Source organism: Protopterus annectens, chromosome 7.part0 (genome assembly GCF_019279795.1).
Source record: "Protopterus annectens isolate FY-2018-M chromosome 7.part0, PAN1.0, whole genome shotgun sequence".
NCBI classification, from domain to species: Eukaryota; Metazoa; Chordata; order Ceratodontiformes; family Protopteridae; genus Protopterus; species Protopterus annectens.
This window is the reverse complement of record NC_056739.1, coordinates 449,732,098-449,759,088: the sequence shown is the minus strand read 5'-3', so window position 1 is coordinate 449,759,088 and position 26,991 is coordinate 449,732,098. Positions and strand designations below refer to the sequence as shown.

Genomic DNA, 26,991 nt, shown 5'->3' with positions numbered 1-26,991 from the left:
TCTACAGTTGGTTGCTGAAGATAAGACTTTAGAAATAAAACACAATAAATTACAGGAGATTCCCTTCACCTTTAGTATGATGACTGTTAGTTCAGACTGTTCTAAATGTGTATCTTCTAAGAGCAAAACAGCAGTGTGTAGTATCATATCTAAGTCAGGATTTGAAAACAGGCAAAATATGCGTAGAATACTCTGGAGCTCATGCTTTTATGTAGCAGTAATTGTATTACAACATATGTAGTATTAAATGTATAGCTTTCAGTTCCTTTAGTATTAATCTAGAATATTAAAGTGGAATTATGAACATTAGTATGGGGCTGTAAATTATGGTGGTCAGTATAAAAAGACAGAGAAGTCAAGCAGGAAATTCTGAAAGATGGCAGAAGCTAAAATAAGAGGCGACACAGGACAGAGAGTAAGAAATAGCTATATTTAGAAAAGTATAGAAGATAAAAGAGGAAACATAACAGAGTCTAACTTGTGAAAAAAATATTCTTAACATTCCAGTGGATAGCAACAGGTGTTACAAATATAATTTATCAAAACAATAATTACACAGAGGCCATACAGACTGTAGACATATAAAGAAGGAAGCCTAAAATGTCTTTGTCTTTATTTTAAGCATGAAGTATCTGGTTTTGTTTTGATTAAAATGAAAAATGAAGAGATAAATACAGCAGAAAAATACTGAAAAATTAATTAAAAAAAAAAAAAAAAAAAAAAAAAAAACTAATCTGAAGAGATGTACATCAGTGATTAAAATCCCTGCCTTTGTGGTGGCTAATTAAAAAAAGCTTTCCAAGACCTGATGTGATCCATTTTTGATTAGCAGCAGAAGGTTGGTGTGAGCAGCCATTGGTGGCTTGTCCATCACTGAGTTAGAGATGTAGCTCTAATTTGCCTCTTGGGTAACATCTGGCTCTGTGCGAGTATGCACTACCCATGTACATTAACATGTAGCTGAGAGAGCATGCAAAGGCACACTGCCCCTGCCAGGAAGCAGTAATTGAACTTGGAGAGCTGCTGTAAAGGAGAGGGATGCTCTGCTGAGAGGTTGGGATAGGCCACTTGACCAGATCTGGAAGCTGGTCAACTTGGCTTTTGCTAAAAGGGGAATGAATGGGCTGATGAGGTGCCATGACCAGGAATGAATGGATTGGAGGACTCTCTCCAGCCCATGGATGCATGGCTTTCATACCGATGGAGTGAATGGGCCTTTTGGGTAAAGGTAGCGGAGTTATCAGTTAAGGGGCAGGTCAGTGAGGGATTTAAAAAAGTATATGCTTAAATGAGGTTTAACAGCACAAACATGTTAATGTATCCAGATGAATATTGAAACATGGCTACAAACTGATATAAATAGACCAAATGAAATACCAGCAAAATGTAAAAAGTAATGGCTTAGAAGTAAAATACAGTGCCCAAACATTACGGAATTGAAAGGAGTCAATGGGCTTACATATAAAAAAAAATGTATCCCATAAGCTTAACGGAAGTTAACAAGTGTCTAATGAAAATGAATAAAAATAGCAATATACCCTGAATAATGCTTTACAGAACTCACAAGAGAGGCAGAGTATGAGCAGATCAGACAGCTAAAACATTGCTCAATCCACAATACTCTGCCGTAGTCTAAGCAATAGTAAACTGTGAAAATGAGCATGGGAACAACAGCAGGCAATGAAGCTCTAAAAAGCTATCAAAGTGAGCATTGTGGGAATAACTGTAGTCAATGAAGCAACAAAAAACTACCAAGGTGAGCATGGTGGGAATAACTGCAGGCAATGAAGCTTAACAAAGCGAGACAGGTGGGAATAACTGCAGGCAATGAATCTGCAAAAAAACTGCTAAAATGGACATGGTGGGAATAAAGGCATTTTGTGAATCAACAGGAAAATGCCAAAGTGAACATGGAAATAACTGCAGGCAATGAAGCAGCAACAAACTGTCAAGGTGAGGAAGGTGGGAATAACTGCAGACAATGAAGCAACAAAAAACTGCTAAAGTGAACATGGTGGGAATAATTGCAGGCCATGAATCAGAAGGAAACCATAAGAGCAAAAAATAAGACAAAACAGTAATTAGTATATTATTCTTTTGCTTTTATTCCTTTTACAGTTGTAACTATATCTTCACCCCAGACACAGCCTAGTGACTGAGTACCTCCACCTTTGTGTTTTATCTTCTGCTGCTTGTTTTCCATCTCTGTGTCACAGCTATTCATGAATGGATGTCTCTGATCATGCAGCCCCTCTTGATATGGCTCCCACAACTTGGCTGCAATACTGTAAATTCTTACCTTTTAATCAAAATCTCCTGCTTAGTCCCTTTATGATGCATACATAAGCAAGCTGTTAATCACATCTGGTGTCACTCATAAAAGCCCTAAGGCACTTCCAGAACTCAACCTGCAGTTTCATGAGTGCAGGAACATGCCTTCTGCTTACCAGAAGATGGAAGTGATGGTATAATTCTCTCAATTCCTTCCATCCCACTCTCACACTCTACCTGGAATAAGAGATCCAGTTATCCCCCAATATTGTGTAATCTCAACCTTTTATCTTTCTTGACTCCAGGGATGCCATTCAAACAATAGTCAACAGTACCACAGTCAGGGAACAGAACTCCAATGTCAGAGGGCCATCTTTAAGAAACAGTGACTCATATGTATGTTTGAGATGTCATTGGGATCTGTACATATTCTTGTCTCAAAATTCTGAACATACATTTTCAAAATCGTGATTCAGATTTCTGTGGTTTGAACATGCTGTATTTGGTGCAAAGCTTCTTCTGAATATTTCCATTTAACACAGCATTTGATCATCTGACATTAATCTATTTGCAAAGCACAGGAAAATCCAAGACACTACCTCCTTTTGCTTTACAAGTTGGCTTTGTCTACAGATACAATCATAACGCTCCGTAGAATGTTACAAATCTTAAAACTGAACTGTAGCCATGTAGACTTCTCCTGTGCTGTAAGGACAATGTATGTAATTAGGTAGGCAGTCCTTCTTCCCTCCTTTTTCAAGATTGCATGATATTTCTAAAGTGACACAGAGCTATTCATTATAGATGGAAGGAACTCCTGACACATTTCTGAACTGAGTCCTCTCTGACAACTTCCATTATTGATCTGTCCATCGTTACCATGTAAACAAACATCAAGGAAGTTGTGCTATCCAGCAGGCCACAAATAACAAAGCTTTGGGATTACATGGCATTCTGACTAAAGTCTTTAAGCCTGGGACAAAGCAGCATATTAATATTCCACAAATTCCTTTGCAGGTGTATAATCAAAGTGTTGTAGATGAATTGCTGATCCTTAATAGGTGTGTGACCGTGTGGAATGGCTAGTATATGTATATCCTGTTGGCACCCACATTCAGGATGAGTTTCTGTTCCTTGTGTCCACTGAGTACTGGGATTGGCTGTGGCTCTCCTGAGATTCTGTGGTAAACTAAGTGGGAAATCAGAGAATTAATGAATATATAATTAAGAATGCATACCATGAATTTGCATTTTATTAACATATATCATGAACCTTTTTGTTTTCAATGTTGACCTGGTCGATTAGGTCCCTTCATTAGAAAGAGACATATGCCTACGTGCACTGTTTGATAAACACTAGCTAAACAGTCAATCTGTGGTGACATGCTAAAAACTAAAAACATGTTTTCTGTTAAAACCCCTATTTCCTACCACTGGCTTTAGATCTACACTAAACAGTCTTATTTAGAAATAGTGATCCTTTGCCTGACTCAGCTGTTTACTTCTGTACACAGCCAGCACTTGTGTTAGTAAGTGAGTTAAAATATAGACAGTACTGTGCAGTCAGTTAATGTATCAGCAAGATATGTAGGAGACTGAGAGTAGCAATGAGCCATTTGATAGGTCAGTGTTCCTCTTAAGACTTTTTTTATGAGGATCTGGTGGGGGTGAGATTATAAGGTTGGAACTCGGCTGGTGGGATGACCATTAGATTCCAAGATAATGTGCTCAGTCTTTGTTTGGAAGGGTTTGCTAATGTGGAGACAGCATGACTTCAGGAACTTCCTACCACATGATAATGTACCATACTGTGGATATCTGCTGTACTCTTACTGTATATGCTGTTTGATACACCTGTATGTAAGACAGGTAATTTAATGTTTGCTCTTTCTTGTTTTCTAAACAGATCCACTGCACACAGTACATTACTACTGATAAATTATAGATACATGATCCATTTGATAACTACAGACAGTGTCAGACACTTTTGCCCATACAGTGAAGCTTTGGTCCTGCCAAGGGTAAACCTAAAATCATTAGTCACAATGACAGATATGTTTATGCTCCATGTACAGAGGACCAAAATTCCTAGATCATACATTATCTAAGCCTTCAAACAGAGTATACCAAATCTTATTAGTTCTAGAATATGTGTATTCATTTTCAGCAGATGCTATATCCAGATTCACCTTCTGGAGGTAAAAACAAATCAAGATGTAAGATGTTTTCCAACTAAATTATGAGTTCATTCTCATTTACTGGAGGAGAAAAATGTGCAAACACACTGATATTACTAACTAAAATGTACATTTATCAACTTTTTCAGAGACATCAGGAAGTTTAAAGATGTGAAGAAAGAGTTTGACAAAGGCAGTGAGGCCCTAGAGAGTGCCCTGCTGCGGAATGCACAAGCTCCACGCAACAAGCAGCATGAAGTCGAGGACTCCTCAAGTGCACTCTTGGCAGCAAGGAAGTCATTCCGCAATGAAGCACTCGACTATGTTCTGCAGGTAACATGACAGCAAGATCCACCATCTCTGTCTTCCACTCTCTGTAATTCGACTGATAATGCTTAGTGACTTTTATGATAAATACACCCTGACTCCCAACTACTGACTGTCTCAGAATGTTAGTGGCAGCTGTTAAGGTTACTGGGGTCTGTGTTTTGTTCATGATGAGAGTAGTTATTTTCACATTAGGTCACATGCTAACCAAAATAGTAGTAGTAACCATAAACTTAGTAAGGCATTAATGTTCAGACAGTTTTAACAGTACAACAGCACTATGTACACTACGGCTGTTCTTCTGAGTTATCTGTCAGAACCATAGGCTGACATAGCAACACATTTTCTTTTCTTTCAGTTAGCTAAACAGTCTGTGTAGTGGATTAACTGCACACAACATCCGTAAATTCTTACCCTATATCTTCTACTCATTTTAGTCACTGCCTTTCTCATAACCATAAACTGGATGTTATTGCCAATTCATATTTTCTGTTAACCAAAACATCATCTCACAAAGATTGCTTGTTTAGATAGATTAACAAATTATAACTACTTGTTTTCCTTCTCTGAATTAAATTATAATGTTTTGTTTTCCTTCTGAGTATTAAAATAATCTCCTTACACCTCTTGTGTTGTGATATATTTTAACAAATTTGTTTGTTCGAGTTTAAGTACTTGGGATCAACAGTTCAGAGTAATGGTGAATGTGGAAGAGAGGTGAAGAAGAGAGTACAGGCAGGGTGGAATGGGTGGAGAAGAGTGTCAGGAGTGATTTGTGACAGACGGGTACCAGTAAGAGTGAAAGGGAAGGTCTACAAGAGGGTAGTGAGACCACCTATGTTATATGGGTTGGAGACAGTGGCATTGACAAAAAAGCAGGAGTCAGAGCTGGATGTGGCAGAGTTAAAGATGTTAAGATTTGCAATCGGTGTGACTAGGATGGATAGGATTAGGAATCAGTATATTAGAGGGTCAGCTCATGTTGGACAGTTTGGAGACAAAGCAAGAGAGATGAGATTGCGTTGGTTTGGACATGTGCTGAGGAGGGATGATGGGTATATTGGGGAAAAAGATGCTAAGGATGGAGCTGCCAGGTAAGAGGAATAGAGGAAGGCCTAAGATAAGGTTTATGGATGTGGTGAGAGAGGACATGCAGGCGGTTGGTGTGACAGAGCAAGATGCAGAGGATAGGAAGAAATGGAAAGAGATGATCCGCCGTGGCAACCCCTAACGGGAAAAGACGAAAGAGAGAATGAATGTTTGTTTGAGTGTTATGTTCTCTGCTATATGAACACTTGCTCTAATGTAACATGTTATAGTTTGATTTTTGTAGCATGGCATGACCTGACCACCTACAGTTTCAGGATCATACAGTCTGTCATTTATGTGCGTACACATACACATGTATACGCACACACCCACATGCACACACACACACACCTCTTCCTTTGATAACAAACAGTCATCTAAGAAATCTGAGCTGCACATTGTTTTCCACATTAGCATTCTTCAACTGTCTTTTTTTTTAGCCAATTGGAAATAAATTATGTATTTCCCTTTCTAGGTACAGGTGGATATTTAAGCACTGTGTTTAACATCAATAACTTAACTCCTGACAAAGGGCTCATCCCAGCTGAAATACTTGTGTAACTGCTAAACCTATGTTGGTCCAATAAAAGGTATTGCATCTCATCTTTGTTCCAGTGTCTTTACTTTTCTGTTTTGCCTAGTACACTTCCTGGTCCAGCCACCCTTACATTTCCTGATGTCTCCTCATCACCACGTTCACATCTGGTCACTTACAATACAGGATTTAGATGACTTTTGTTTACACTTGACAAATTCCTGATTTAGTAATGGCCTGTAGTATTTTCCATTTTTTCCTCAATCCTTGGTAATTTTTTGACTCATTTTCACCTCTGTTCTAGCCCCTTTCATTAGCATGTTATCAGGTAAATATTTTGGTGTTAAAACTGTAATTTCTACTCCATTTACCAACCAATGTTTATTTATTTAACATTTGTTTACTGGGAAAGTCCAACTTGGGGCAGTGCCCATTTTCAGAGGAGGCCCAGGGAGAAATGTTTCAGATGCATGTATTTAGAATGTAGGAAGAAACCGGAGCACCCAGAGGAAACCAACGTGAATGCAGGGGGGACATGTAAACTCTGCACAGAATGCACTCCAGCCAAGAATTGAACTAGAGAACCTCTTGCTGTGAGGCAACAACACTAATCGCTGTACCACTGTGCCGCCCGTTGTCTGAATAATCATCTGGAATTTCTCTGCTGGAGTGACTCCATTTTCCCAGCATCCTTCCTCAAAACACAAAGCTACACATTACGTAGAATATTTCTTTTCCAACAGTTAAAAAAACATAAATCTGAATAAAATTGAAGTAACAAAAGACTTGACTTCATATTATTTATTTATTTTATTTTACATTTGTTATCCGGGATAGTCCGACTGGACACAGGTCCATTTTCAGCGGAGGCCCGGGGAGAAAAGCTCCACATGTGGATAGTTACATAAGAGTTAAACAGTAGCAGTTTTATACAGTCACATATAGATACCAGTACAGAATTATAGGATTATATGCATACTTGGAATACATTAACATTGTAGTTTTCTTGTTCGAACGTAGACATTTTTAGTGGTACAAGGCTGAAAAATGTAACATGTCATTCAGTAGTACAATACATATGAGAATGAGACTAAGTCTGAAACATTGACTATTTTACAGATAGCCAGGTAGTGAAGAGAGTGGTAAGCTGGTTAGTCAAGGTTGGTACAGGGGCACAGCCAGTGACTTTTTAGGAATTTTTTAGAGATGTTTTAAATTGGTTAATAGTCTGGTTTGCTGTAAGTTTAGCAGGGAGCCGATTCCAGATTGTTCCAACAGAGTTGCAAAACAATGAGTCACCTGCTGAGTTTTTAGATTTAACAGTTTGTGCCAGTATTTTGTCAGAAGACCAGAGAGTTTTTAGGTTACTGTAAGGGGTAATTATATTTTTGAGTATGCGTGTGCTTTCGGGCTGATGGAGGACTTTGTGGGCTATTATTAATTGATTATACTGGATTTGAGAGGGAAACTCTAGCCAGCCTAGAGACTGTAGGTTAATACTGTGGTGGGTTCTATATGCTGAGCCTGTGGCAAATCTGGCTATGGTGTTGTAGCAGCTATTGAGTTTATTGAAGTCAGATTTACTCAGGTTTGTATAGATTGGGGAGGCATAAAGAAGGGTTGAAAGTAAATGTGTTCGGGCAATAACTGTCCTAGCAGTTGGGGTTAGAAATGCCTTAATTCTATATAGAGATCCTAGCTTTTTGTTGACTGTTTTAATGGTTTTGTCGATGTGAGCGTCAAACCTAAGGTTATTGTCAACAATTACGCCTAATAGTTTTGTGTTACTTTCTGGGAAAATTATTGTACCATTATTAGATGTTATGGTAAATGATGGGAGTGTAGCTTTTCAGGTGGGGGTGAAGATTAGCAGTTTTGTTTTATTTGGATTCAATAGAAGACGCCTGTCAGTGATCCAGTTTTCAACTACATTGAAAGTATTTTGGTTTAAGGTCTGCAGGTCTAATGGGGAGGTGGCAGAAAAGATTACGGTAGGGTCATCTGCATATTGAATGCAGGTTACTTTGGAGATGACTGTATGAAGATCATTAATGAAGATGGAAAATAGGAGAGGTCCTAGTATAGACCCTTGAGGAACTCCGAGGGTGACTGGCAGTAGGGAAGAAAGGCTATCCTTCCATAGCACAGCTTGTTGTCTGCCACTTAGGTAGGACTGAAACCAGCGTATTGCTAGGCTGTCTATGGCAAGAGGGTTTAGTGTTTGAATGAGTAGCTGGTGGCTTACCATTTCAAATGCCTTAGATAGGTCAAGAAAGACAGCAGAGGAGGGCGTATTATTATTACAGATTTGATTTATTGTCTGAGAGAAGGATAGAAGGGCTGTGGTGGTACTATGGTGGGGTCTAAATCCATGCTGGGAGGGAGCTAGGAGATTGTGCAAATTGAGGTAATGAAGGAGCTGCTTGTGGATACATTTTTCCATAATTTTAGCCAGAGGGGACAGAATGGCGATGGGCCGGTAATTTGATAGATCAGTGGAGTTACCCCCTTTATGGAGAGGAATTACATAGGAAATTTTCCAGATGGAAGGGATATATGCTTCAGAGATGGTTCTGTTAATTAATATTGAGATGGGATATGCTATTGCATTTGCAGCCTTTTGAAGATATTCAGCCGGGACTTGGTCTGCTGAAAGGGTGGTGGGTTTCAGTTTCTTGATTAAGGATCGGATAAATACTGTTGGTACAGGTTGATAGTTAAAGGATGGATGGGTATTGGATATGGGGTTAATAGGGTCTAGGTTGTTGGGGCCTAGTTGGTTGGCAAGGGATTGTAGTTTCCGTAAAGAAGGTGTTGGCAATATTTTCTGGAGGTTTTTGGAGGATAGACCCAGGGGTAGTGGTAGTAGTATTACCTGGATGGAGAAGATTGTTTAAGCTGGACCAAAATTTTTGTGGTCGATTTTGATGTTTATGTTGCAGGTTACAGTAATAGTCTTTTTTGTCTAACATTATAGACTTCTTAGTATCATTTCTTAGCTGTTTATGTACTAGTTGATCCTTAGGGTTTTTATTGGTTTTCCAAGATAACCAGGCTTTATTTCTATTCGTGATTTTTGTCTAGTTTCTTTGGACAGCCACTTTGCTACTTTTTTCTTTGTTCTGATGGTCCGGGTGGGTGCATGATTGTTAAGGATTGTAAGAAATGTGGAGTTAGTGTGATACTGACTCATCTAGTGGGAGTAGTTTTAGTCTGTTCCAGTTACATGTTTGAAGTTCTAATTGGAATTTGGTTTGATTGAAGCTCTTATTGTTCCTGATAGTTCTGAAGCGAGGTATTTGAGGGATATCATTTTTTTGCCTGTGTATATATGTTAGGAGGTGATCACTTATTTCCTCAAGTTGGGTGCCTGCCTTATACATTTGGGTGGGTTATTAATGAGAATCCAATCTAGTATGCTTTCTTTGTTATTGGGCTTACTAGTTCTAGTGGTGGAGGTTATGACTTGGGAGAAACCATATAGAGTTATGTGGGTAGTAGGGAAGTCTGAGGAGCAGGTTTTCCAGTCTATATTAAAGTCACCTAAAACAATAGTTTCTTGTGGGGAGTTTATGGACTGCCACTGTAGAATGTCTTCAAGGATATTGGTGATGTTGCCAGGTGGGATATAAATGCAGCTGATGTTTATAGATTTATGCTGGTTAATTTGTAGTTTTGTAAAGAGTATTTCAGCTTTATCAGCTTGAGGAACTTGTGGAGAGTTGGAAATAGTTACAGTAATTGAAGATTTATATGACAGCTGCCCCGCCTCCCTTCTTTGAAGTGCGGTCCAGACGTATTATATTGTAACCTGGAGGAGTAACTTCATTGTCAGTGGTGGATGGCCAGGTTTCTGTAAGACATAGTATATCTGGGGAGTGTATGGCTAAGAGGGCATGCAGGTAGTGGATTTTATTATTTAGGCTTCTGATGTTTAGGTGGCAGATGAGGAGAGAGGTAGAGGAGATGTTTAAGTTTTGCAGGCTATAGGGGATATTATATATTGGGTTGGATGCTTCTGATGGGGTTGGTCCTGGATTGGGGTGGATGTCCCCATCCATTGTGAGGTTAATTTGAGAATAGATCATTAGTTTTTGAAGTTTGAATAATAGTTTGTAGTAGTGTTTAGTTCTAGGGTTAACATAACTGACTCAAATGAGCTGTTGAGTTATTGTAATATGGGAGTTGGAAGGGAGGGGGAGTAGTGGCTGATTAAAGTTATGTGAAAGAGCATGAGTATTGGTCTGTTACATATATCCTATAATGTGAAAAATAATAGTTTACTTTTGCAATTGTATTTTGCAGTCTGTCTTATTTAGTTTTGTAACTCATAAAACAGCTGTTTTATTCATTTGCTATACATTATCAAACCTACCCATCCACATTAATCATAAGCACCAAACTTTAAGTTTATCCAGTCCCAATTACTTCTCAGGAATAAAACGCTGGTAATACCAATATACTGAATTACTTCTATTTATATTAAAAAAGTTAAGTTTTTGTCCCTCTGACATTATATTGCAAAAGCCCAGTAACCTGTTTTATAAAAGAAAAACTCTTCTCTCAACATTCTGAAAACAAACTTAATCTTTCCTGTGACACTTTGTGTTTAATTTAAAGATGTTCATCGTGTTTCACTGTTGCAGTCATGATTGTAGGGTTCTCCCCTGCCGGCAGGCAGCCCTCGGTCGGCCAGAATCCCAAAGTCTGGGTCCGGCATCGACTGTTCAACCATGCTCCCTGACGTCAGAGTGCCAGGAGTACAAAGCTGACAGCCGACGCCATCTTCTCCAGTCTTTCTTGCCGTGCGGTGATAGCAGTTCGCAAGTGCCGGTCGGCTGACTCCTGACAATTTTTTCTGATAAGCTTCAGTCAGAAGACTTTCTTCTCCACTCAAAGCTAAGTACCCCATTGGGGAAACTTTTTTCTTGCTCCACTCCGATGTCAGAAAAAGTTAATAATTGTATTTCATGTGGGAAGCAAATACCTCATAAGGATTTTCATTCTTACTGTATTCCTTGCTTAGGCCCCGACCACGACGTAGCTAGTTGTCGGTTTTGTGCTAGATTCAATCAACGTACGATTTTGCTTTTCATTACTTTGGTAGGCGCTTTAACTACAAAATGTCGTCGGATACGGTTCCCGCTACCAGAGTTCACAAACATCGCAAGGATAAAGACAGGCCTCAGAGGTCCAAATCTGATGATAGCGCACAAGCGGAGCCAGCTTCAGGTTCGGCCGTCATCAGTGAGGCGCTTTTGCAGCCCCTGTCGTCGGCCATTTCAGAACCGATGGCCGAAACGGACTCTCATGAGGAGCCAACCAGGCCTTTAAATATTTCAATTGCAGGACCTTCGGACAATGCTCCTTCGGATGGGTCCAGAGCCGCTGTGCAGGTACCGGCTTCCGAAGGGGTTTTCAGGCCTACTCAGCTTCTTATAAAAGCAAAGCCAAAGGCAAAGACTCCTTCAAAACCAAAGACTGCAACACAGGCCTCTTCTGAACCGGCTCCCAAGTCACAGAAACAGTTACTCAAGATGGCGGAGGATTTGCTTACTATGATTAGGGGTTCACAGCCCCCTCCAGATAAAAGGCCAAGGCAGGATGTTTATTATGATTCCTCTGATCAGGCTACTGTTTCTTCAGTTTCTTCTTCTGACCAGGAATATTCTTACCCTCCTTATGCGGATTCTGATGCTGAGGAATCCATTCCTTCAGCTTCTCCCCCTGAGGATTTCTCTTTTGGGGAAACTTTGCATGAAATGAGGGATCATTTCCACTGTGAAAGGACAAGAGTATTCGGAATCTAAGAAAAGACTAAGGGATTTTCTTCTTCCCCAACATAGACTCCTGGCTATTCCTCCTGTTTTGGATATTGTGGATGATGCCTTTTCGGAGGCTAACTTAACCCCTGACTCTTTTCCTCCTGCTCCGGTTAAGCCTGATAGATATTACAGGGTTCTTGATTCCCACCAGTTTTTATACAAGAACCCTTCTGCTGACCCTGAAACCATTTCTCAGGGTCCTAAGGGAGTTAACGCCGCTTCTGCCAAAAATCCCATTCCCACTGAAAAGGATTCTAGATCTTTGGAAAGATGGGGCAAAAAAGTGTACACTTCTGCTACTTTGTCCATTAGGGCTTTAAACTGTCAGTTTCATATGCTGAAATACCAGCAATTTCTCTTGTCTGTTTTAAAACAAAAGCTTACTTCCATTTCTGCCTGTGCAGATGATAAGGAATTACATGACTTATTGCATGCCACTGAACAAGTTGGAAAGCATGGTTTACACTGTGGATTTGATGCCTTGGAGGCTTCTTGTAAGGCTGCTGCCTCTGGTACAGTCATTAGAAGGCATGCATGGCTAAAGGAACAAAATTTGCCAGAACAAGTAAAAGCTAAATTATTGGATGCTCCTGTTCAGCATAATGTTTTGTTTGGATCAAAAGCTGAAGAGGTGATTAAAAAGATGGAGGATAAGGTGAAATCCATGCAAACAGTTAAAGATTTCTTACAAGTACAGCCACCAAGATTTAGCAGGAATTGGCCTTCTAAAAACTGTTCCTTTCCCACTTCAGACAGGCCTCAGAGGGGTAGATATAGACGCTCCAGAGGAAGGCCTCAAACACAAGCCTCTTATTGACCAAGACAGTGGACTGCTTCCACCCCTAGGGGAGGAGAGGATAGGTCACAAACTCATAGGAAACAAACTCAATGACTCCCTCTGTTGGGCTGCAGGAACTTCTTGCCTGGAAGCCCCCCTCAGAGGAAAACTCTCTCTTTTTTATCAAAATTGGACTCATTTAACCCAAGACAAGATGGTTCTGGATGTGGTTTTAAGAGGTTACAAATTCCATTTTCATACCCTGCCAAGACCAAGCGGATGGCCAGACCTTCCAAAACATCAATGGACAGAGGCCTTAAACCAGTTGGCAGCACTTTTGGCTATGAAAGCCATAGAACTGGTTCCACTTTCAGAGATGGGACAAGGTTTTTACTCAAGGCTCTTTCTAGTTCCCAGGAAGCAAAACTCATGGAGACCCATTCTGGATCTGTCAGTCTTGAACACCTTTCTAGAAATTCCAAAATTCAAGATGCTTACTCTACAGCAGCTACTTCCAATGCTATCCAAAGATGTGTGGATGGTAACTTTTGATTTAAAGGAGGCATATTTACACATTCCCATCAGACAGGAACGCAGAAAATACCTCAGGTTCAAGGCTGGATCGAGGCACTTTCATTTCTCTGCGCTGCCCTTTGGATTGTCTACTGCGCCCAGGGTCTTCACCAAATGCCTGGCTCCAGTAGTAGCTTACTGCAGACTCAAGGGGATTCAAATTTAGCCTTATCTGGACGACTGTCTAATTCAGGCAGACAGCAAGGATGTCTTACTCCAGCATCTAGAGTTTGTACAAACCTCCTCAAGTTCCTGGGATTTTCTGTAAACATAAAAAAGTCAAATTTGACACCTTCACATCAGAAAACTTTTCTGGGTGCTCTTCTAAACACCACAACCCAGATGGCATTTCTGACATCCGAAAAACAATTACAGCTGGCTTCAACTTTCAAAACCTTGGCAACTGTAACTCAACTATCTGCAAGGAAATTCCTGCAGGCTCTGGGTTACATGGCTTCCTGCATCCTTCTCGTACCATATACAAGACTACACATGAGGAAAATACAGTGGTACCTAAAAAGTGTATGGTCTCCGCATTGCCACAGTTTAGACATACTGATCTCCGTCCTGCCTTGCCTTCAAAAGGAATTCCTTTGGTGGTCCAGGGCGTGTACTCTAAACAAAGGGAAACCCTTCTGCCTGCCTCCTGCCACTCAGACCCTAACCACGGACGCGTCGGATTATGCTTGGGGAGCCCATTTTCGGGGCAACTGTCTGCAGGGCCTTTGGACAAAGGATCAAAAGCACCTGCATATAAATTTAAAGGAAATGTTAGCCATTCAGAAAGCCCTAATGGCTTTCAGGAATCTTCTACAACCAGGACAACTACTAATAAGGACAGACAACACCACAGTTATGTGGTACATAAACAAGCAGGGGGGATCTCATTCCTACCCCCTTTGCAGACTAGCCATGGATCTATGGAACACAGCTCTAGCTTGCAATCAGGACCTTCAAGCTCAGTTTCTACCAGGGAAGCAAACCATCCTGGCAGACAGTCTGAGCAGAAACCTTTCGGATCCACACAAGTGGATGCTAGACATCAAAATATTCAGGATGATAACAGCAGTCTGGTGATGTCCTCATATAGACCTCTTTACATCCCATCTCAATCATCAACTACAGAATTTTTGCACCAGGACTTTCCACAAAGAAGCTTGGAAAGTGGATGCCCTATCATTCAGTTGGAGGAACCTCTCGGGATATGCCTTCCCGCCTCTTCCTCTTCTTCCACAGGTATTATTAAAGATAAAATAGGACAAGCCCAAGATGATAATCTTGCTGGCCCCAAATTGGCCTTGACAGTTTTGGTACCCAACTCTAAAAAACCTATGTCTGGAGCCCCCTTGGATTTTACCTCAGTCTCCGAACCTTCTGTCCCAACATCTGGGTCATGTTCTACACTCTCATGTCAGAACTCTCAGCCTGACGGCCTGGTTAATCCAGGGCCTTTGATTTCTTCTTTCCTACCCAAGCAGGTTATGGATGTCATGTTAGAAGCCAGACGTCCTAGCACTAGAAAATCTTATGCAGCAAAATGGAAAAGATTTTGTTCCTGGATGCAGGCTCAGGATTCTGATCCTCTTCTTCCGAACATTTCTTCAATTTTACTTTACTTGACAGATCTCTTACATAAGGGTCTCTCTTTCTCTTTTATTAAGATACATGCCTCTGCTATTTCTGCTCATTATAATACAGACCCTCCAATCTTTTCCCACCAGCTCATGAGACAGTTTCTCAGAGGAGCTAAGAATTTAAGACTTCCTAGATCTCCTCCCAATCCTGCTTGGGATCTCAACTATGTTTTGGAAAAACTAACCTTGCCTCCTATTGAGCCTGCTGCCTCTTCCGACATCAAGTTTTTATCTTGGAAGACAGCTATTCTGTTAGCCCTAACCTCTGCCAGGAGAGTTTCAGAGTTACAAGCTCTTATGGCTGTGGAACCATATATTATTTTTCATCAAGACAGGGTGTCTTTGAGGACTAATCCTACCTTCATGCCTAAGGTGGTTTCCAAAGTGGCTTTAAATCAAACTATCCACTTACCAACTTTTTTCCCCCACTCCTCAAAATAAAGGGGAAAGGATCTTACATTCCTTGGATGTACACAGACAATTATGTTTTTACCTGGACAGAACCAAGGACATCAGAAAATCAGAACAATTGTTTGTTTCTTATGCTTCAAGTTCCCAAGGTAAAGCCATTTCAAAACAGACCATATCTAAATGGATTGCTCATGGAATCAGATTTTGTTATTCACACCATGGAAAGCAAATTCCAGGGAGTATACGGACTCATTCCACCAGAGCTGCTGCCACTTCTGCGCCTTCCTCAGGGGAGTTCCTACCAAAGACATTTTGGAAGCTGCAACTTTGGAGTTCAGTGCATACTTTTTCTAAGCACTACAATCTACCTCTCTACTCTAAGTCTAGGGCAGGCTTTGCCTCTGCAGTCTTGCAGGGCCTTTTAGCCGCCCCTCCTTCTTTATGACCACCTCCCTTTCTTTCAGCTTTGGGATTCTACCCTACAGTCATGACTGCAACAGTGAAACACGATGAACATAGTACAGTTGTGTACACCTACCATAAATGTAGATGTTCGAGTGTCTTCACTGTTGCAGTCTGGGTTTCCCTCCCTCCTGTCCCCTCTTATTTTTACTTTTTTATGGTTCCTTTTTTTACCATTTTTCTGAGGTATATTTGCAAAGGGTATGGGACCTTTAGACGATGGCGTCAGCTGTCAGCTTTGTACTCCTGGCGCTCTGACGTCAGGGAGCATGGTTGAACAGCCGATGCCGGACCCAGACTTTGGGATTCTGGCTGACCGAGGGCTGCCTGCCGGCAGGGGAGAACCCTACAGTTATGACTGCAACAGTGAAGACACTCTAACATCTACATTTATGGTAGGTGTACACAACTGTACTTTTTACTGGTAGCCTCCCACTTGCTAACTAGAATACAGGAGGTTAGCCTGTATCCAGTTTGCTGTCTCTAAACCTGCACGAACACGTAGACTGTCTGACAGACTTACAGCACTGTACAGTCAGCAGTTCAACAGTGGATGCAGTTGCCAAAGCAATAACTACAACATGACACATACAAGGGTTTCTGACATATGCCAGATGTAGCAGGGAGGTAATGTTATGTAGGGATACCAACATCTTAGTCTTCCTGTTATCCCGCAGTGACCAGTGTGCCATGTTTCTCATGTTAACTTTCTGTTATCTATGCTATTAAATTCTTCTACTGACACTAGAGTCAACCCATACTCCTACTTTTTCTCCCATGCTGCTGTCTACCCCTTTGTATATTAATTTGGACTCTGCCAAGGTAGAGAAAGTGTTTTAACTCCTGTCTGAGCTAACGCTTCTGTGTAGATGCATTTTTCTTGGCATTGTATCACTGCTGTTGTTCCTATGGCTGCTGCTTGGTGTAGTCTTATTAGACCCAGTTACTTCAGTGATCTTATCAGTTTTCTAACTGGCTGTCAGTGATTGCAATTGTTTCTCATTCTCCTTGGAAACAAGTTCTTCAACAAGTTTACTCTCCTTAACCTCAGCCACTCTGTCCATGAGGTTGCCCCATAAAGCATTACAAGCACTCTGTGATGGTTCTAGCATCTAATATCTTTCCAGTAGCACTTAACCGGAAACTTCTAGCTCTCAAGGTTGACAATAACTATAGTCTTCACTTTCTGGTTTTCTCTAAAAACCTGCATCAATCAGCTGTATTTGACTGCCATCATCAAACTGAAGGCTGTACATTGCGTATTTTTTATTAATATATCAATCTACATATTTATTTTTCACCCTATGTATTTTATACAAAGAAATATTAATTTAAAAATTATTTACAATATTTAGTTATCCTGCAAAAGCAAACTACATTGTGCTATCCATATTGTCCAAATAAAACAAGTAACATTTGAAACATTTTCAACTATTGTCCACCCAAATACCTCATAAAACACACTATATTTCAATCTCAACTATATTTCATAAAACAGACTTTACCTCCCTCTAAACTATCAATAGACAATTGTAATTTTTTTAAGTTTCTACTAGAGTTCTTTTATTCTTGGACATTCAAAAAAGTGTTCTAATATTTTCTCTCCTCCACACATTCCCAAAATCAGACATCCTTTCACCTGGCACTCTGTAACACATGATCATTTTAACGTGTATTTTTGATGAGTTAGCCAACAAAAAAAGTGTAATTTATTGTCTGTCATATTGTTACCTAATCTTAATCTAGTAGCTAACTGAACATTCACGTCATAGTTTCCCACCTTTTCAACCAAAAAGCGATTCACCTGCATGTACCACACCTTACTATTTAACAAACAAATTTAAAAATTTATTTTCCACTTTTACATCATTTGAATACATTTCCTAGCGTCCCCCTTTCACTGTACCTAGTCTCCATCATTTTTTCTGTTCCCATCTTTCCAGCATCATATCTTTAGTTTGCAGATTATCCTCTGACTCCTTCCTCCTTTAACATGACAAAATATTATCCATTAACTAAAAAATGGTTGCATCATTGCTCAACTCACATTTTCCACTTTTTCATTTGAACCCCCCCCCCCTTTTTAATATGGTTAAACTTGTATCATATACTGTTTTAAAATGGTAGCCTTTCATTTCATTGCACATTTTTGCTGCTTAGTATCGAAGAATGCTGGTATCTGATCATGGAATGTCTCAGTACAGAGGCAAGTGAAAATGTTTTCTTTCCTGCTGTTACAGAATTTATTAGTCTACTGAATATGATTGACAGACCCAAATGTTGATGTCTCTAACATCAGCAACTAAACACAGACACATCAATATGTATGCACTAAGGGTATTTCTCAGCACATGCAAATGTAAAAAAAATAAATAAAAAAATTAAGACGGGCAAATCCCCATGAAACTCCACACCCTTTGATAATTATATATACTAACTCCAAGATCACATATATCCCAACTCCAGAGACTGTGCACTCTTGCACATCTGTTGACCAAATTGTGTTGACTAAACAGACGTCAGCTTTAACCAAATTCAATTAAATTTGGTTCTTCCATATGTAGGACTTTGAACAGCAACTGATAAAACACAACTGGTTGATCAGATTTCCACTGGACAAAAACAGGTGCTTTTGGAGGGGGCATTTTGCTATATCAACATTATACTTTTGTTTTTGGGGGGACTGAACCCACAACCGTTCCAACAATCTTAGTGCACATAGACCTAACATGATAAGCCATTTCTACACCAGTACAAGGGTGACAAGCAGAAGCAAAAGTCTAACATTGTACAGTTATACCTCATCTACCCTCCCCCCTGCTGATTTTATATCCCAGCTCTGAGATTGCACTACAGTGGGGAAAGGGCAAATTCCCTGGTCCCCATTGTACTGCAATCTTGCAAAGAGGAAAAATCCAGTATGTTCAAAAAGCAGATTTTCAGTCAGCTGTACTAGCTTTTTCCCTTTTGACAAATCACCTTTTTGATAAAAGTAAGAAAAGTATGTAACTTGTATATTTATAAATTGCAGGAGGTGCAGTGGTGTTTGCCCATGCATAAAAGAGGTTTTGATCTTTTTTTTTAATGTGGGTGTGTATTTGCGGTTTGATCTTTTTAAAATAGCTCTTTGAGGTTTAAACATTTGGCTGTTTGGTGAAAAGACAGACACTTAAAATGTACTTCCATAAGCTCTTTTTAAAACTCTTGGGTACCAAATATACCCCAGGAAAATTTGTTGTTCCACTTAATAAACAAGTTTTCATTATGATCACCTTTTTAAATGACATAAAATTTCCATAACTCTTGACATTCTCTCGTACGTCCTGCAGTCTACTACCTTAACACCATTTTCTTATCCCCTGCTGTGTCTGAAAACCAGCACCCAATACTTGAATCTTTTCTTCTAATACCTCTAAACTTATCACAGTTCCTTTTCTATGAAATTCCTTATTCTTTTGCTCATTCATATTTAATAAGACCTTCCCAATCCTTAATTTTAATTTCACCAATTTCTGCAACAGGATCTTTTCCTTAAGCACTGAAATCATATCACTCTTGTAATGGAGTAAAAATATCTCCTTGCAAGTTCCACTTGCATCTTAACATCCTTTTGTACCCCTGAGAAGTGTCGTGATTATGCAGCCAGCTAATAATAAAGGACTCATAGGACAGCCTTTAATTCCTCTGCTAAACTAACACTTTTTCATAAAAGGAACAACATACGATTGACCATATATTATCAAAATGCCATTGATATAAACTGTTCTGCTTCCTAAGATATGCCCTAATGCCATTTTGACAATTTCACGATTCAAATGGAATGCTTTTTCCTAGTCTGTATTTAACAAACATTACTAGTGTAGTCCTGGTATTAAAGTTCTTGCATTAAACCCTGAAATACATTTTATGTTCATTTGCCATCTCTTAATGTTTAATGTCTTCATTTTTATGTCTTTTGTATGTGAAGTGGGTTGTAGAAAGATCCAGGTGGAAACTTTTTAAGCCATAGCCCAGACATTTTGGCAAAAAATTAAAATGCTTAGCCGCTCTATACAATGTGTATCTCTAAGATGTTCATATATGTGAGTTGTGAATTACTTTGTAGTATTTCCTCTCTAATACAGGTTACAGGAGCAATAAATACAATAAACCTCTTTTTTTTTGAACTGCAGGATGCACTTTGTTTCAGGATGAGCTAAAGCTTATTAGTTTATCAAGAGTTACTTACAGTAATAGAACTTTATTTTAATTTGAACAGTTGAATTTACAGGAAATTTATCAATTCTTTGCCATTCCATCAGTAATCACGATGCTGTTTTCCTTGAAAGCTAATTTGCTGAGGTGCCAGAAAGCATTGGCATTTTTTTAGTTTGACTGATAGAATATTGGACAATTTGAATATTTTTATGTTTCCCGGTGAAAAAGGCAAGTGATGTTTGTAACTGTTATTTATGATATGATATTTATACATGTTTTATCGGTTTACTATTAAAATGTTGAACGGCACTACGTCGACTGTACTATAGTCGAACACGGAAGTTTGAAAATAGTAATGTCGATGTCAAAAAAACAATATAGGAATGGTTTTAACATGGGTCGAGGTAGGTGTTCAGTATTATTCAGAACTACAAACATCTCCCCTACCTCGACCCATGTTAAAACACAGTCCTAGATTGTTTTTTTGTCGTTGACATTACTATTTTCGAACTTACGTGTTCGACTATAGTACAGTCAACGTAGTGCCGTTCGACATTTTAATAGTAAACCGTTTTAATCTCTAATATTGAAGCCGCAAAATACAGCAAATGTAACCAGTATGAGCCGGTCTAAAAATGTGAAAAAATACCATACATTTTAGAGCTCATTTGCTCTTTGTGTTATAATTGTGACATTTTGATTACTATTTGCTGTAAATGTTAGGGAGAGAATGAAAGGTCAGTTAAATTTACAACAGTCTAAAGGAAGAACAGAGGACTTGGTGGGGAGGGAATAGGGAGATGGTGTGAATAATTCTCAAACTGTTTAGAATACACACTGAGTTGTAGTCAGTATAGTTGGCTAAAGGTTGTACAGGTTATTTGATTAACTCTAAGGCACAGCCACTATTAGACAGATGTTAAGTAACTAGGTGGGAGCCGTGGGTAGGGGTCACAAAACACGTAGTAAGATCATATAGAGGTTGGTTTCAGAAGACAAACATTTCATGGCAGGTTTTTAGTTTTGTGTAGAGAGTTCCAGATAAAAGAATGCTCTGTTAACTTTCATTGTGTTATAACTGTGAAATGACAGGTTAATTGCATTATTTGCACCTGATTTTACAGTCTGCTGAGTAATTTTGTGGGCAAATGTACCAACTTGGGTTGAGGGTGGATATCATGGCACAATAGTTAAAAGACAGAAGTTTAATGATTAGGATATTTTTATTTTTTTATTTATTCATTCTATTTTGCTTATGCATGTATTTTGTTAAGTGGGTGGGTGCACTGATCCAAAGATGCTTTTCAGGTATGACCTGGGCATTCGAGAAGGCAAGGGAAAAGACTACAATGAGCAAATCACAGAAGCATCAGTAATATGCAACAACTAAAGAATCATATCTAGTCAAATATAACAGCTGTGTTTACAGAGTATACATTAGAAACTGTCAGTGAAGTAATTACATTCAATAGAATAAGTGAATCAGGTGAATGGATTCTAACTAAATGGAAGAGAAGGAAGGATACACTGACATGACCATGTAATCACACACACACACACACACACACACACACACACACACACACACACACACACACACTATTGGACATATTATGTACAGAGTATTCAGTGGTAATCATATTTTTCCCTTGCATTACCTTTGTTTTTAGTAAATTATTTATGAACTGGATTTATTTTGAAAGGTTGCCATGTCACCTATTTGCGTTCACCTTCTTCCATACTCAGTACATATCTCTCCCTATACATACCAAGTACCTTGGACAGATGTATGTAGAACTTGAGTCCCTTTAGCTGGTGCCTTTACAACACCTGGGAGGAAAAGACAGCTGTCTACCTCAATTTCATGCATCTGTCTATTCCAAATCTGTTTCACTGAGTAAATATAATGAAACTAGCTGTTGATTAGGGGTTGGCAGCTTACTTTTGTGTTGTAGTGGCAGTATATCACATGACAAGGAAAACTATTTTCTTTGCTTTTTCCTTTTTGTCTTATTTTACTTTTAATGTACAAGCATCACACACATAGCAACAGTACAATACCTGAAAAGAAAAGTTATCTAGTGGCATTGCTAATATACTGTTGCCACTAGAGCTCTTGGGGGGTACTGCCCATTTTGCTCCCCTCCCTGCATCCATTGTGTGTATTTTTTGGCAGTACTCTACTAATGTTGCAGTATGAACAGTAATCTGCTGCTTTAGCAGCATTTCAGAGTGGTGACTGACATGCCCTCAGCTCCCCTCCATGCAGATACAAATGTTTCTAATAGTATAATGTTTTGTTGTTGTTGTTTGTCTTTCGGCTTTTCCCAGTTAGGGGTCGCCACATCTGAACTCCTGTCCGCTAATAATTGGCAGTAGATTTTCACGAATGCCGAGGTGCCAGCTCGACATCCAACCTTCAACGAAAACACGCACATTTACGCATGTCTTTCGAGTGCCACCCAACCGCGGGGAGGACATGCAGACTCCACACAGAAGGCACTCCCCACACTCCAGCCGAGAATCGAACGGGAGAACCTCTTGCTGTGAGGTAACAACGCTACCGCTGCACCAGTATTAATAGTATAATGTATTAAACAATTAAATAACACTGTTACAACAAGTGACCCCCCCTCCATCTTACATTCTGTAACAGCAGCACTAAAATACCAATCCTAATGGAGGATCTAAAGAAGGAAAGAGAGCACATTTTTTTATTTACTGTGGCGTTTGTTGGACAGAAACAGTTAAACTCCAGTCTGTAAAAATAAATGGACAGTTTCAGTATGACAGGTGGAAAATGCGTTAATTTGCACAAGTATAAAACTTTAAGAGGAGCATGCCAGGATGAGAGAATTACAAGGAGCATGCAAAAAATGCATGCTTGCATAAATTATTAGTGTATGGAAATAAAAAAGTGTGCTTATAGCTGCTTAAGGATGGTGTCTGGAAGGATATGGCAGGAGTTGTGTGGGGTTTATTTCTGCACATCTTCAGGGTTGCTCTCACTAACAGTCATCATATGTAGTATAACCGTGCCATAATACATAATTGTGTGGTGCCCATACATAGGTATTAGATGACTCTTGCATTTTTCACTGTCTGTTTTTTTATGTTATTGCTATGACTAGGCATACTACATTATGCCTAGTCATATGAATAGAAGGAGGTTGACATGTTGGTTAAGATAATTGCCTTACAGGCGCAAGGTGCAGGGTTTGATTCTCACATGGGTTAATTGGCTAGGCTTAAAATGGCCCAGAAGGACAGTTAGCCTAGTATTAATCTATGAACCTATGAACATATTGTCTATATTTGCATATGTCTGCAGTACTGTACTTCTCATATGACTCCTATTATCAGTTATTCACTGCATGTTTTTCAGGTGCTGTGGCCTTGGGTTCTTTTCCAGAATTTAGTTCTCTGAGAACCTGCAGAATGTTTGTTATATGTCCGTATCCTCAAGTCAACTTCATGATTTCTTCATGGTATACACCTTCTAGAATACTACCCCCAGTTAATTGGAATCGGGTCTGTTATGCATCACCTTTCTGTAAGCCCACACAGAGCAGCACATTGCACAAATTCTGAAGCCTGAAGAAAAGGATTTGTCGTATCATACTGCATCATGGGAATTCTTAAATGCTGTTTCCACCACCATGGCCAAGCCAGCATTATTTGCATTATGTGCAGAATATGCAGGAATGCTAATCATGCATGTTTGCAGTCAAGTCAGCATGCACAATCAGAAGCTGACAAGGCTGGATACATAGTATTACTTTATGTTGTGTGGTAAAAAAACACTCTACTAGTCATGGTATGTTTGTACACACAGGTCTATATATATATATGTGTATATATGTATATATAAATATATGGAGAGATATAAATACACATGCACACAATGAAATAGAAAATAGGACTGATGGCTGAGAGCAGAGCAGAGGTTATCCTATAGAAACAGAATCCACAGAAGCTGGACATAAGAGTACACAGAGAATTGTGTAAGAAAGCATGTTGGAAAAGCAGAATAGAGAAGTTGGTATGACAATATGTGAATGCAGAATAATGTGAAATCTACACAGGAGGGTAGTATACAATAATGTATCATGATGTACCAAACTGCAGCCGTCCTGATAACATAAACTAAAATGTTACAGTTGTACTACATTGTTATTGTCATTGAAAAATTACAGTATGATAACTCCAGGAGAAGTTTATCTAACTTTGCAGTCCACATTCCAGTATATTCACAGTTTTCTAGCAAAGGGAGTCACTGTAGCAGTCAAAGTAAAAGCAGTCATAAAGCAGACATATTAGAGAAGTGTAGCACATGTGCAAAATGCAAATCTAACATTGTAAAACAACATATCACCCACAGGTGATTTGAAGCTCCCAGCCAGTGCATTGATCCAGTAGAAATAAATGTATGACTACACTGACCCATTGAATAGTTTAGAGTAAAGGCATTAACTGTACTTTAGTCTTTATTTTAAATTGGCATTCACAGTAACGTTTAACTCATTTGCACAACAACTTAGTGCATATCAAGGACTTTTCTTCAGTTTTGCCATACAGTGTGGTGTGCCATTCTGCTTTGTTTATAGCTGGCCACCACTGTTCCTCTCTGACAACTGTCATACAATGATAGCCACAGAAAGGTTACTGTAGTTAATGTAAGTATTTTGGTCATGTGTGTGTAGTTTATATGTTTTGAACATATTATAGGTTGAAATTGGAGTATGACAGATATGATTATTGGAAGCAATCGGAGTAGAACACAAGGTCAGCCAATAAGGTCAGCAGGTAAGAGCAGCATGGAGGTGGGATAGGGCTCTACATATTTCAACTTCTAAGCACAACAATGGTAAATGGCCCCTTATATAAATATGTTTAGAAAGTGCCAACCCCCCTGACATAATTTCCAGCCTGATGATCATAATGTTTCTTTCAGGGGAAAAGGAACACAGGAAAGCCAACAATAATTTCTATACCTGGGCATATTAGAACCCTGTCTTTATCACTGATGTTCTCAAGAGCAGTACATTCACAAGGCATGGCATGGAGGCATTCATAGTACATGTATCTTAAAAACACATTTTAGGCAAACAAAAGCCATGATAGCATAAAAGAGAAATAGACTTTAATTGATCTGAACCTCTGTCTTTGTTACTGATATTCTCTAGACTAGTGCATTAACAAGGCACCACATAGAAGCTGCCATAGTACAACTGTCTGAGAAAAGCAGTTCGGGAAATGGAAGCTATGATAGCAAGAAAAGAGAAATACACCTGAATGGATTTGAATCAACCCTCATCATCACTGATATTTTGTAGACCAGTGCATTAGCAAGGCATGCCACTGAATCACTCCTAGGAAAGATTGACAGAAAAGACATTTCATAGAAATGTTAAAACAGTGTTGATGAGTTAAAACTGCACATTGTAAAACAGTATACAACAATCAGGTGATTAATACATGCCACCCATTATATTGACAATGTATGCATCACTGTAAAACTGTTACGAATACATATGAGGTCTACCTTATATTTGCATTTTATGTGATGAATGCAGATACTTATGCATGCTAGGTGTGAGTTCTGTTCTTATATGATGTTTATGTATGCTATTGTCATTTTTTTCTCTCATGTATGTACACTTACCTATATTTTGTATACCTTCTGAGATTGTGCAACACTTACCTATATGTTGTATACCTTCTGAGATTGTGCAACTGTATTTTATGTATGTGTCAAAACTGTTGCTAAACGTGAAACTTTTCTACCCTGGCCTCCAATGAAAAAAAGGTTTTTATCCCAGTGGATTATCAGTAAACAAAGACAGATAGATAGATAGATAGATAGATAGATAGATAGATAGATAGATAGATAGATAAGTTGTCAGACAACATATATTTCAAGTGAATGGTGCTAATATTTAATCACAGAAAATGACAATTTTTTTATAATGATCCATGGATCAAAACTATCCTCCTAGTTTATTGACAATTTGGAGTACCCTGCAAGACTGTTACATACTCATACTATGTTTACCTTTGTATCATGTAAGAGCTGAAAGTGATTAATGCATGATACAGGCATTCCCTTATGTACCCTTGTCTGTCCTCATGCATCTTTCTTTTCCTTTAAATCTTGGGCTGGAGATAAAAAGTAAAATGAAAAGGTGTAGGGTGGCATGCTTTGGCAGGGTCTTTGGACAGATAATGATATTATACTTATAGTATGGCGGTAGTGGTCATGATTTGATTTCATCCTCCCATTAGCCAAGGAGTTCAGACATGTGATGATTCAAGTGACTGTAGTGGTGATGGTAATGTTTCTCCATGTGTAGGATGCATTCAGCACAGGTGACAGCCTTGGCCAAAGTGTTTCAGGCATTAACCTTGTACTGTAAGGCTCTTGCAGGAGCATGCAGCTGTAATTGTTATGGAGGATGTCCAGAAAAATCTTGGAATCCACCTCACATCATCTCTGTGCTCTAAAAGGAGCACTACACTCACCTTCTCCAGGCATACTCATGTCACCTTCAAGTCTTAGGAAAAATGGCAGACAGTTGGTGCACAAAACTGTTGTGAGATCTCCCATCTTCCACTCAGTGAAGGACATCAAAGGGAAAACAAATTTGTGCAAAGGATGGCAAAATAATAAAGTATAGGCATTGTATATTTATGGTTCTAATGACAGTTTAAA

At 39.2% G+C, this 26,991-nt stretch overlaps 1 protein-coding gene across 1 annotated transcript in view; it reads left to right on the top strand.

Annotated features, from left to right (window-relative positions):
• The window catches only part of ACAP1 (ArfGAP with coiled-coil, ankyrin repeat and PH domains 1), a 1,330,515-nt gene that overhangs the window by 709,401 nt on the left and 594,123 nt on the right, over positions 1 to 26,991 (top strand). Inside the window, exon 6 of the mRNA XM_044077032.1 lies at positions 4,598 to 4,781. Within this exon, the coding sequence (XP_043932967.1) occupies positions 4,598 to 4,781 (184 nt within the window). The remainder of the gene's footprint in view (positions 1 to 4,597; positions 4,782 to 26,991) is intronic.